The 13,063-nt window shown below is 49.4% G+C and overlaps 1 protein-coding gene across 2 annotated transcripts in view; it reads right to left on the bottom strand.

The window, feature by feature from the left end:
• Positions 1-4,196: 4,196 nt before the first annotated feature.
• Add2 (adducin 2) overlaps positions 4,197-13,063 on the bottom strand; it is a 49,250-nt gene continuing 40,383 nt past the window's right edge. For both annotated transcript variants that reach the window (XM_052174206.1, XM_052174205.1), the window contains exon 16: positions 4,197-9,898. In XM_052174206.1, the coding sequence (XP_052030166.1) occupies positions 9,594-9,898 (305 nt within the window). In that variant the 3' untranslated portion in view covers positions 4,197-9,593. The remainder of the gene's footprint in view (positions 9,899-13,063) is intronic.

The following is a 13,063-nucleotide window of genomic DNA, read 5'->3' as shown; positions in this document are numbered from 1 at the left end:
TGTGCTTGGTATAACAGAATCCCAATGAAACGAGAAGTATTGTTCACTTTGGTTTACAGGGAAGACAGTGGTAGGTCTGGGTAATATTCATAGATAGGAGGAGAAGTTTGCAGGGCCAGAGCAAGAGGCCATGCCAGAAAAGCCCACTGCCCACAGTAGGAGAGGCAAAAACTGCCACAGTGACCTCCAACAGTCTCCCAGACACAACCACAGTGTCGGGGACATGGCCAACCTACACGCAGGGACCTTCCTATGTGCCGTCATGAGAAGTATTCTCAAATGCAAGGTTTGTGGGGGGGAGGGGGATGGAGGGAGTGTATCCAAGAGTTGGATCACCCTGGCTGACATGACAGGCATTTGTGTGGCCCTCTGGGAAGGAGCAAGAGAGGGGCAGTGACAACAGAATCAGGGCCCAGCACTGCTCCTCACCTGTGCGGTCACCCACCCTCAGCCAGCACCAGGAGATCTAGATGGCTCATCCTGAAGACTGTGACCAGGATCCAGACCCACTGCTGCCTTTGGTATCATTTTACTGACTCCTGGTCTGTGTAGATCAATGTGATCACCAGGCTCTGGGCTTTCTTGGCCGATTGGCTGTCCTACGTCCTACATTGTCTTCTCTCCCTACAACAAAGCTCTTCCCCTGCAAGCGTGTGGCCAAGCTTTAGAAAGACTCACTGACTTCTCCTGACCTCTCAGAGGGTGAGCTGGCCTCCCCCAGGGCTTTGGGCAGCCGTAGGGTCTCTACCCAGGGTCCCCCATGTTCTGATTCCCCCAGGTATTATTTCTCTGTTGTACAGAAGAAGAAGCTAAGACCCAACCCAGGCATGTAAGGCCTCATCCCATAGCAGAGACACCTCTGGAGACTGGCTCCTGTGCAGCGGTTTGCACCCTGTCTAGAGCGAACTGAAGTCATTGGGGGCTATCCTCAGCCGGGTCCCGGGTAGTGTGTGGTATTCGGGTCTGTTCTGGGGTGAGGAAGCCCAGTGTTTTCAGTTCTCCTTTTGCTAGTGAGAAAAAAGAGAGAGCTTAGCTGGAAGATACTGAGTAAGAAAGAAACAAAAAACAAAAAGCAAAACAAAAAGAAACAAAGAATAGAAAGCAAGGAGCTGCTGCCATCTGGTGGGCACCTTGGGGAGTGGTCGCGAACTGAATGGGAGAGGGGGCTGGGCTACTTACCTGGTGACTGGTCCTTTCATTTTTCTGTTTCTTCTCTTTCTGCTTTTCCTTCCTTCCTTCCTTCCTTCCTTCCTTCCTTCCTTCCTTCCTTCCTTCCTTCCTTCCTTCCTTCCTTTCTTCCTTCCTTCCTTCCTCCCTCCCTCCCTCCCTCTCTTCCTTCATTCATTCTTCCCTCCCTCTTTCCCTCCCTCCCTCCCTTCCTTCCTTCCTTTCTATCTTTCTTCTATCTTTTATAACTGAAATGTGCATTCTGGTTTATAGACTATTTGCATATGCATTAAACCAATATGTTTTTATTGTTAATCAAACCTGCTATATTCACACACACACACACACACACACATACACACACACACACACACACACGTGTGTGTGTGTGTGTGTGTGTGTGTGTGTGTGTATGTGTGTGTGTATTTATGTATGTATATTTTTATCTGCTTGGTGTAGGGATAAAGAGGCATAAAACCTCTCATCTAAAGTTGTGGTTTCTTTTTCTTCACGTTCCCACTTAGTTTACATTCATTACAAAACAAAACAAAAAAAACCAAAAACCATCAACTTTAAAAAAATAAAGTTTATTTTGTGGGTGGGAGCGCCACAGTGCACATGTGGAGGTCAGAGGACAACCTGCTGGAGCCTGTTCTCTCTCTCACCATGTGGGCCCGGGGATAGAACCCAGTTCATCAGTCTCTGAGGCTCTGCCCTCTGAGCCCCTGGGCCTCCCCTTCACTCTGAGAGCACTTACACTGCCGTAAACACCTAGGTTGGTAGCTTTTCTCCAGTGCTTTAAAGATGACACTCCACTCCTCTTCTGGTTTTTATTCCCCAAAAGAAATGCCCCTTATCGTCTTTGTTCCCCATCCACATTCTGGGTATTTGTATGCATGTGTGTTGTGTGTGCACATATATGCTGATGCACATGCATGTGTGTAAGCACCTGTGTGTGTATGTGTGTGTGTGTGTCTGAGTATGTGCCTGTGTCCATGTATGTGTGTGTATTGTTCATATGATGCTTGTACAGGCGTACACGTATGTTGTGTGCATGTGTGTGAAATATGTATACATATGCACGTAGGGAGGGCAGCGGTTGGCACTGGTTTTCTTCTTCGTCACTCCCCATCTTTCTGAGACAGTGTCTCTCACTGACCAGAAGTGTGTGGACTCAGCTCGGTGCCTGATTGTACCAGAGGAGCCTGCCTCCACCTCCCAGCACTGGGCCAGAGTGCAGTCACCCTTGGCTTTTATTAGGTGTGGTGTATGGAATTCAGAGCCTGACGCTCACCTGGTGAGCACTTCACCAGCTGAGCCGTATCCCCAGTACACTGATTCATTTTTTACGGTGGTTTTTTCTTTTATGATTTGGAAGCTATATAGAAAAGATCACCTTTATATCTTTATGTCATCTCTAAGCTAACAATTATCATGGACTCAAGGTTTGTGCCTTCTAAATTTATCTGATTTGAGATGAATTAACCCAGTGCTTTTCTAACAATGTAAAAGCTGAAATATTGTATTAAATCTCCTTTCTCAGTTAGAATTTAGCATGTTTTACCTCCATCTCCTCTGGAGTTTCATTTCTGCTTGTTCTAATAACTACTCTTAAAACGTTTGCATTTGCTTTGTGAGATGTTAGGCTTAGCTGTACATTTCTGCTCACTAACTAGTTTTAATTGCTGGGTTGTTTATACTGATTTTTTTCAAATATGTGAGTTCTGTTGTAGATGCTCATAGGTGGCCTGGGACCCAAGTCTAGACATATCTTATGGTTTCCTCATTCATGATCAGTGGACATAGCTATGGGACCGGGAGTGCCCACCTGTGCTGCCTGCTCAGGGTAATGTCAGCATAGGAGCACTTGACAGGTTGGAGCATCGAGGGCCTGGTCTGTAGGAGCCCATGGATGGGGACTTCAGGATGTCCAGATGGGAATACGGGAAGAAGGGACTCTGCCTGTGGGTGCCGGGTGTGGAGCAGACCTGCCTGGAGCAGAGGCCTGGGCTGAAGACCGAGCATCCTTTGTGGAGCAAGGCTTGGGATCCTGAGACCATGGATGCAGAAGAAGAGCAAAGCTTCTTTCTGTTTGAATCTGGGCTTTACCAGATGTGTGAGTTTGAGGCCTAGCAGGTCCCCTTGTTCAGAGTCCATGGCCTTATCTGTAGAATAAGTGACCATGGCAGACTCACCCTGGGGCTTACAGGGCTAAAATGAGATGCTATGCATAATATTCTCAGACAGTACCTGGCCTCTGTGTTTGGATGTTCAATAAGGACTGGGTGTCCCCCACCCCTGGTGCAAGTGTTGCATGCACACGTGTGCATGTGTGTAGTTTGGAGGTTGACATAAGGCAACTTCCTCAATCACTTTTCACCTTATTTTTGAGAAATCATCTCTCACTGAACCTGGAACTCACTGATTCAGACAGATTGGCTATTCAGCAAGCCCCCCAAAATCCATCTCCACCTTCCCAGTGCTAGGGTTACAGGCACACCTCGCCACAACCACTTTCTTATGCAGGTGTTGGGAATTGAACTCAGGTCCTCCTTCTTGTCTGGCAGACACCGCACTGCCTGAGCCGTCTCTCCAGTGCCTCTTTGTATTTTTTGAGTAGAGGTGGGAAAGGGCAAAATGCTGTTTTCTCTCTCCCAGCCCAGCTTCACATCCTTCTCTCTTTTAGAGGGACGCCATCTCTCTCTCCCCCTCTGCTACTGGGCCACCATCTTCCTCCACTCTGGCCCTCACACCTGCAGATTCAGGGTCCACTGTCTCTGCTGCTCCTACCTCATCCACTGCAACGCAGTCCCCGCAGCTGTATCGGATCCATCTAGTCTCCTCCTCAGAGGACACTGCATCCCAACCTCCACTCCCACACCAGAACTCAGCAATACGTGTGTTAGCTTTCTACATGTGAAAACAGATTAAGTTCCCAGTGTGACCTACATTTCCATACATGAGCCCCCCTTTTAACTTCCACTTCCCCAGGAGCCCCCCAAGTAGCCGACAGAGATGGGTCACACACATTGGGAAGCCAAGCACATCTGGTTTACTAGGGTAAGATCTGCAGGTGAAATAACGGCACACAGAGAAACCCACAAGCAGAGTCCACCCCAAACACAGTCAGACACCAAAGCAGCAAAAGGCCTTTGGAAAGTTCTCATGAAAATCAAAGGGAAGCTCTGTTGCTCATAGATTCAAACAGAAAACCATATAAAACCAACCCATAAATATATATATTATATATGTATATATATATAAAATTGCAAAATAAAGTCCAAGAGCCTATCCATCCAACTGCATATCAGTGGCTCAATGCGTTAGCATAGAGGAAGGCAGAACCATTTGTGGGGATGATGTGTGACCTTGGGGGAGAGTGGCATTGTCACAGCACAGAGTAGTACATGGAATCCCTCTGGGAAACCTCACAGTACTAGGAAAAGCCAAACACAGACAGCCTATGTACAAGGGAAGACAGTAAGTCATACGCTCGTGTGACGATTGTCAGACAGACATTTCACCAAAACCACCCACAGCATTACTGACGAGACACTGCACTCCCTGGCCAGCCTGGGATGCCATGACCCTGCGTCCCATGAGTCCTGTTAGGTACCTGCCTCACCCCCTCCACCTCACCTCTTCTCAGAAAGGGAGGACCCTACATTTCCATACATGAGCCCCCTTTCTAACACCCACCTCCCCAGGAGCCCCTGAATAGCCGACAGAGATGTGTCACACACATTGGGTTCCCATCACTTCCAGCAGTTCAAAAGTTTACAGAGAGGACAGTCTTGTGGTATGATTCACCAAAATAGTAAGACCCACAGGAGCAAGGTGGCAACGAAACGAGGGTCTGGGGCTTCTCCAAATGGATTGCCATCATATAAGGGTTTGTGATGTTTCTCAAGTGCGACCCCTGGGTTTCGGTCTAACTGCCATCCTGATTCATATTAAAGGGGCATTTGAGATACACAGGATGGTCTGCTGCAGGAGAGGGGAGTTTAGATCCTTATCACCGTCCCCTGAGCTTCTGAGATGTCACTTCTACCCAAGAGATAGGGGAGAGCCCTCAGGGTCCACCCTCATCTGGGTGCTTAGGACAGGGTGCATGAGGGAGGTACTGAGGACCTGACTCCCATAGAAGACTGCCTTCTCAGGCCAGCCTGTGCCTGAGCCTTCCCAGCACCGAGAGCCTCTTCTGTCTCTGGCCCTACATCCTCAAACTCATCACCCAAGTTGTGGGAGAATCTTGGAGACAAGCGGCACTAAGATCAATTTGGCAAAAGTCTAATGTCACCCACATGTGAATGAGGCAGAATGCAACTTCTTCCATACTTTCTAGGGTCACCCAAATACTGCTTTGCTCATTGTTCCTATGAAAAGCAGCCTGCCTTCTCCAGGGCGCTATTAGTGCAAAGATGACGAAAGGCTGTCCACTGCAGTAAATCCCACTGTGTGAGATCCCCACAGACTTCTGGACAAGGTGGCTTCTCCAGTGAGGGGCATTTGAGTGCCTTGGGAACAGAGCTTTATATATGGCCTCTTGTTTCTGACAGGAAGAGCACTGCATCCTGGTTAGTTAGGGCGCTGGGAAGTAATCACAGTACTGTGGATGCCTCTTCACATCGGAGAAAGAGGATGTGCAGGTAAAAACCAAATACATGTGTTTCGTGAATTTCAGTCTCCTCTGGACCCTTCCTTCTCATATTAAAGCGCCCATCTCAGGCATGAATTCCTATTACACGTTAAGCGGTGAGGTGCCTTGTCCTCTCCATGGGAAGTGGAAGCAGGTATCTATCATTTCATTCATTTCTCAGTCTTTCCGAATTATATAGGATCATAGAAAGTTCAATTGGACTTAGTGACAAGAAAGGACATAGGCCTCATGGCCCCTCTGTCCTCAGTGGATGGCAACTATGCCAGGAGTCCCTGGATATTTGTGGAGCAACATGTGTAAAATTAGCACAGGAGTGGGTGCTTCAATAGTCCTGTTTGGCTGTCAAGAACTCATGATATTTGGCCTAGAACTAAGACATAAAATTCACATTTATGAAAAGGCCTGACACACTAGTCTACATAGGGCTGAATCCTGTCCTTAAGCAAACCTTCTTTACTATGTCCAAACTTGGGCCTAACCGTCTGCACTCACATCACAGGAGCGAATGGTTCTTACAGATCCATTACAGCATTTCAGTGCAGTCAACCAGAGTGGAGACCCTGCTATCACAAGGCCGGGCGTCTGCCACCTGGTCACATGCTCACCTGTGCCAGGCTAGGCTCAGGCACTGTCTCATGATTGGGTGGCTCAGAGCAGTGCCTTACAATGGGGAATGAGAGGGGCTTGTGGTCCTCATGAATGTCCCTCACGCCCCCTGTCCCCAGAGCAAGGACTTCACACTCACTCCCAAGGGTCTGCTGGCGCTTCCCAAGGTTTAAGAGGGAGCAGGCCAGATTCAGACTGTGGTGCAGAACATCTCTGGGCAGGGGTTTTTGTTTTTGTTTATTTTTATTTTGGGGGATAGTCACAGATCACAAGCACTCCCCATGTATGACATCACAGGAGCCAGGATTGCCTCTCTGTAACACTCTACAGTGTGTGAAAGCAGGCTAAGAAGCCATTTTGCTTTTCTGGTCAGCTGGTCACACAGTAGCACCAGTTCAACCTTCTGACCCTTCTCTGTAGGAACTACAGTGGCTCAGTGAGAAACAAGTGTTAAATCCTTATCTTACACAATCCCTCCTCACCAGTCAAACCTCAAGCCAATGTTTACAGAGCCAAAGAAATGTCCTGTGTGGGACACACAGACACTTCTACAGTCCTCAGGGCTGTGCCCACAGCATCCTTTATGTGCAAGGGAAGAAGGAAACTGATAAAATGTCTTTACACTTCTCCTGTGATCTAATCCCAAAGAGAAACAGGGTCTGAGGCTGAGAACCCAACATCATTAGCTCAGTAAACACTTCTTCCGGTGCTTTTCGCACGCAGTAGGGGAGAACACAGCCTGTGAGATCGGCCGACAACTTTTCCTGTGCACCCTCACTCAGCCACCAAAGGCCCTACAACACACTTCTACGTGTGCACACTTCTATGTGTGATTCTACCCTAATTAACAGTCCTCCGTGTCCAGAGTATGGTAAAATTCAGATCTCTCACACTGTCTACAAGGGTTCTTCAGACCCAGGTCTGCTCACCTGGGATGTGAACCACTCCCTATCACCTTTCACAAAAGGCTCTGGCACAGCTCAGAAGGACACGGTGTGGAGTCCCACGTTCCCACATCTGTCCACCTCTGCTATTTTTCCCCCAGAAGTTCCTCTCTTTTTTAATAACCAAATCGGCCATCAATTATCTGGAAGGAGGATGCTCAGGGAAAGTGCTGACATTTTAACCTAAGCAAGCATCAGTGCTATATAAGGAGATGGATAAGGAGAGCTCATTGGACAGAGTCCACGGACCTCTTCTCAGCACCGGCTCACACATGTCGCTTCTGCAGGGTCAACTCTGCTCATTTTTTTAAAAATGTCCGATACAAGTGGATGCCTAATAAATGCTAAATGAGAATGAAGGAATGAATGGATGAATGAATGAATGCATGAATGTGAAATCTTATTTTTAAGACGGCATCACCTACAGGATAGACGTCTCTGAGCATCCATACACGGGGACATTGGGTTGTCTCTCATTAGACTTGACTCAACCAGAAAGCAGAGCAAAACAGGGCCTGGGCAGTGGCTCCGGATCTGCACTAGATTCTCAGCTCTGTTCGAGAGCCAGCCAACTGTGGTGGGATTTCCTGGTCAACCAGAGGGCTCAGCTCTGTTGTCAGAGGCATAGACATCCCACCATCCACAGCTGACTGCGCCACTGAGTGACCACAGGTGGCCTCTCTACCTTCATCTCCAGGGCTAATACTCCACAGCCAAGACCAATTGAAGAGATGGCTAACAGGCCAAGGCCATTGTCCATTCACCACATCTGGGGCGAGGCAGGACTCAGCTCAGACAGACCTGGGTTCAGACTGAGCCTTCGCACCCTGCTCAGCAGTCAGTTAACCCTGAAAGGGTTCAGTTTGTGGAGGATGGAGAGGGCAGAGGGGGAAACCAGCGCAGGGCCTGTAGACACACGTGTGCAAAGTGAAAACCGATGAGTCAAGAAACTTCAAAAATACCTTTACGATAGTCAGGACAGAAAAAGAGAAATGCTCTTTGAAGACGCTGTGCTTTAAGAAGATGGATTGTCTTGGAATCGGAAGTGTTCATTATCCAACACTCCTTGGGAGGGTATGGGGGGAAAACTAGTGTTGGTATTTAAAACAACAGCTCTGCCTATCACCAAGCCCCAGGATTCAGGAGACTGGTAGCGTTGGGAGTGTCAGCCACGTCTTTGAAAGTTGGTGAGAGAGAATTAACCCCAAAAGACTCATTTCTGACCATCTTCTGCGGGACCCTCTGACTCAAGAGTTGGGACTCAAAGAACCAAGGTCAAGATGCCAAGAGCAAGATGTTCTGGTCTGTGGGCAAGAGCTCTTGGGGATGTGGGAAGGCCAAGGGACACCTGACTGCCAGACAAAGAGTGAGGCAGGCACGGTCCATGCCAAGCCAAAGGGGTATCTGACCTCCTCACACAACTCAATGCCAGCAGCAGATTTTGATGTCCCAGAATTTCTTCCCTGAGCATGAGACTTTTTCTTAAGCTACATTTGGGTTTAATTTTTCAGCCTGTGAGAAGCACAATACAGACAGATCAGGTTCCTGGGCTCATAGATTGGTGACACTCCCCTCCCCCACTCAGGCTGACTTAGCTCGCCCTCTACTGATGGCTCTTAGAGTTCTTCTGCTCAATGGGTTCCATGGACAAAGCTCAGGGTTAGTGTTTGGAAAAGCACAAGCTAAGCCATCAGCCTGGGGATCAAAGATTAATTAACTTCTATTGGTGGGGACAGATCAGTCTGCCTGAGCAGGGGGAAAAGGGACCCAAAATGGAAGAGAGAAGCATGGCTTCTTGCTGTGGAGACAACTCCATCAGCAGGAGGCAGGATTCCTGGGAAGAGATGGACCTTACTCAGAAGCAGCCTTGGTCTGTGAGCATCCAGACAGTGCCTGGTGTTTGGCCTTCCTACCCTGGGCTCAGGTGGGCAGGCGGTGTCCTAACAGGCAGCCCAGGACTAGGCAGTGTTGAAAAGAGGGCAGAGCATGGCCATGACCGTGGGAGTCAGGAAGCTCAGATCTAGGGCAGGCTCTGCTGCCAGCTCACTGTGACTGTGGACGAGACCTGGCTGCTCTGGGAAGGCAGGCTCTAAGTTCCCCTCTGAGTGAGATCCCAGCCCTCCACTGTCCCTCCTTGGCCCTGTGCTTCAGGGGCAGAGCTAAGAGAAGGGTAAGGAGGGAGGGCAGGGATGCAGCAGGACCCACTGAGCCACTGATCAGGATTCCACCTTCTCCTTCTTCTTGCTCTTCTTCAGGAACGAGGGGGTTCGGAATTTCTTTTTCTTTTTGGAGGGTGACTTAGAGGGTGAGCCCTCTGGGGACAAGGGACCGCTGGTAACTGACTCGGTTTTGTCCTTGTAACTGTCGCCGTCAGTGTCAGTGGTGGTGGTCATCTGGCCCAGTCCTTTGCTGAGGGCCTCGTCCACACCGGGTTCCTCCTCCTTCCCATTCACCACCACCCCTTCCGGTTTCACTGGCTCAGCCTCTGTGTTGGCATCGCTGACTTCTGTCTTCTTGGCATCTAGGAAAAGACCATAAGACCCAGCCTGTGAGATTTCACGAAGGCGAGGGATCAAGGGGTCAACAGAACAACTTCTAGGAGGGTCTGAAGCCAGGGAAGTGCAGGCTGGCATGGGGTGGGGGTAAGGATCCCGGGACAGGGAGGGATGGTGTTCCCATCTCTCACTACCTGCCCAGGGGACACCCACTGCACAGGTGGTAACGCTGGGTCCTTGTCTATATATTGAAACAGATGTTGGTTTCTGAACGAGCATTTAATTCAGTGTGACTGAGGAGGCCCACCCAAGAGAGGAGAACAGCTGGGGACAGCATGGTTGTCTCAGTGGAAGCATTATGATAAGCAGCCCAGTTGCACCAGTCAAGACATGGTGATCACAGGTCTTCGTACCTAAGCAGCAGCAGGGTACTTAGGGACCCAATGTCTCCCCAGGGGGCAGAGAAGAGAAATAGGAGGGAACCCAACATTTCCACAATAGAATCATCAGTCCAAGGAGGTCCTTTCCTTCTGTGGCTGCCAGGGCTCAGATCTCTATTCTGCCTGGGATCACCAGGTCCCACACTTAAAGGAAGCATGCTCAGACCCCAGGCACCAAAGTCCCCAGCTGTCCCTTCTTCCCAACTATGCAGACTTTGAAATTCTTGTATGAAGAGGAAGGAGGGGACTATAATGACACAGACTCTGAAACATGAAGTGAATTAAAGGCTGCCTGGCTCGTCCTCCCCACTTCACAGCCAGAGCGGAGAGCTGCACAGTGCAGGCTCAGGGCTGGGCGTCTCCCTCCACATGCTTCTCATCCACAGCCTGAGAGGCCCCCTGGGGTGTGAGAGATGAGCATTGTGTGGTATAGATTATGTATGCATGCATGTATGTGTTCTGAGAGAGGTGTAAATGAGTGTGCACGGTGTGTGTGTGTGTGTGTGTGTGTGTGCGCACACATGAATGTGGTTTGTGTACATGTGTGGTATGATCATGGGTACCTTTGAGTGGGAGCATCACCCCCAGGATTGGCGCATGTTCTGCTCTGTGGGAATGTGAGCAGCAGAGCAAGTGGAAACTGATGCTGCAGAAGAAGGTGAAGAAAAAAAAGCAATCCTAGAGTTTGCGCTGCAGAGGATCTTGTGACTATAATCTGTGTGGATGGGGGTGAGTGGCTGAAGCCAGAACTGACTGGAACAACCTGGAAAGACCTTACAATGAGGTGCTTCCTTTCTCCTCAAGTGGCATGCCAAAGCTCTAGACCTCCTGAGGGCGTGTCCCCTTTTAGTATCAGAGGCTAGCTGCTGCTTCTCCTCCATCCAACTTTCAAGACTAGAGCCTGTCAAAATGTACAGCCCTGACCCCCAGAGCCTGAGCTCTGGTCCCTCATCTCCTTGTACGTTCCCATGGCTGTCACCTGGCAGTGTACCTAAATGCCATAAATCTGTTAGGGCACGATCCTCTCTGTTCCCTCTCCTGTTTCCCCCCAACCTTCCACTTGGTCTCCTCAACAATCACTTCCTCACCCCTTCTCAGTCACCCCCAGGTTGTGCTTTCTGGAGAAGAACCCTCTTGTCTCTCTGTTCCCCAAGCGTAACCTTGTATAACAGATGTGTTTGAATACCTGGTCTCCCTCAGTGTCTTTTTTGACCTTATGCCCACTTCTATCCTTTCTGCATCCACCACAGAAACTTCTATTCCCAACGATGAGGTGATCACACCTGCCTATTTGAGCACACCTGTCTTTTTGAGCACGCCATCTCTCCATTCTAAACAGAGGGTGAGACTTGGCTGATCACATGCCTAGGCCCTGGAAGGCACCAGGGGAATGTCTGTGCAGTCCACAGATAGCAGATGCATGAGTGACTAGATGAACTTGGTAACTGAACACCTCCAACACCGTCACCCTTGCCTGTCAGGATCATCCCAGTGAGAGTCTTCCAAGTCAGGCTGGACCCACACATGCAAACAGCCCTTTTATACCCATTTCCCCTACACACACACACCTCAGCTTCTCAGCTCTCTAGCCCCCCCCCCTTTTTTACAATCCATGGCAGGACCCTCACTTGGGTGACATACTGCATACACATTTCTCAAGCCCCCAACATGGCTATTGCCCCCTAAGATGATTCTCACTGTCTTCTAGAGGGGCTCTGCTTTCTGCTCAAACTCTCATTTGTTGCCCTCATGGTGACTCATGTCCTTGCTGTAACTCAGTCCTTCTCCCTGGTCCCTGTCCAGGTCTCTTCACCTATATCAAGCAGGTGGACAGCCCCAGCCCCTGGTGTGTGCACTGTCTTAAGAAAGCAATATTAAACAGATACACCCAGTGCACTCACCCCCATAGGGACAGAGACCACTGGAGAGTTGGCTAGAGAGGTGGGGCAGGTACGAGCACCCGGGAAACACCAAGGACTGGCTCCGAGAGCCAGCTCTTTCCCCTGTGAGCAGCTCCAGAAAATGAAGTTAAAGAGTAGCTGGGCAAGACCCCAAGAGAGGGGCGCAGTGAGACTCGGGGGGTGCTCATGGAACAGGGGACACTTAGTAGAAGGAACAGAAACTGTAAAGGTGCAAGTTATGTCTAAAGAGGAAACCTGGAAACTGGAAGAGGAAAAGGAGGAATAGGGAGAGTGGATGATTCAGGCCAAATCTGGGCTCAGGACAGTGGAGGCCTACACCCTGTGTGGGCTGTAGGGTAAAGATGCAGGGCTTCCAGAGGCTGGGGCGGGGCTTCCAGAGGCTGAGGGCTGGGAGAAGACTGTTTGTTGCTGGAAAGCACAAAGTTGCCCTAAACTTTACCTTTTGGGTCTGATTCCTTGCCACCCGCGGCTTACAAGCACTTTATTTCCTACCAGTAGCCTTGTGATGGATGGCTTTGTGTGTTGTGATGACTTGAGTTAAAGAATAATGAGTTAAGAGTTAATAAAACATTTCTGGGTGTTCCTGAAAGATTAGTACTCAGCTTAAGAGATAAGAAGAAAACTACTTTATAAACATGGCTGACTGTCAGCCACCCATCAAGGGCCCAATAGAACCAGCAGAAGTAGGGAGAGCCTCTTGGGTTATGATATCTGTCTTCTGCTTTAACAAAACTCCAGTTCTCAGTCCTTCTGGCTGAGGATGAATGAAGCCACCAGATTTCCTTGTTCGCAGCTTACACACTATAGTGGAATATGCAGCCAGCATGGT

Source organism: Apodemus sylvaticus, chromosome 2 (assembly GCF_947179515.1).
Source record: "Apodemus sylvaticus chromosome 2, mApoSyl1.1, whole genome shotgun sequence".
Lineage (NCBI taxonomy): Eukaryota > Metazoa > Chordata > Mammalia > Rodentia > Muridae > Apodemus > Apodemus sylvaticus.
The sequence above is the reverse complement of the archived record's forward strand: the minus strand, read 5'-3'. Positions and strand labels throughout refer to the sequence as shown.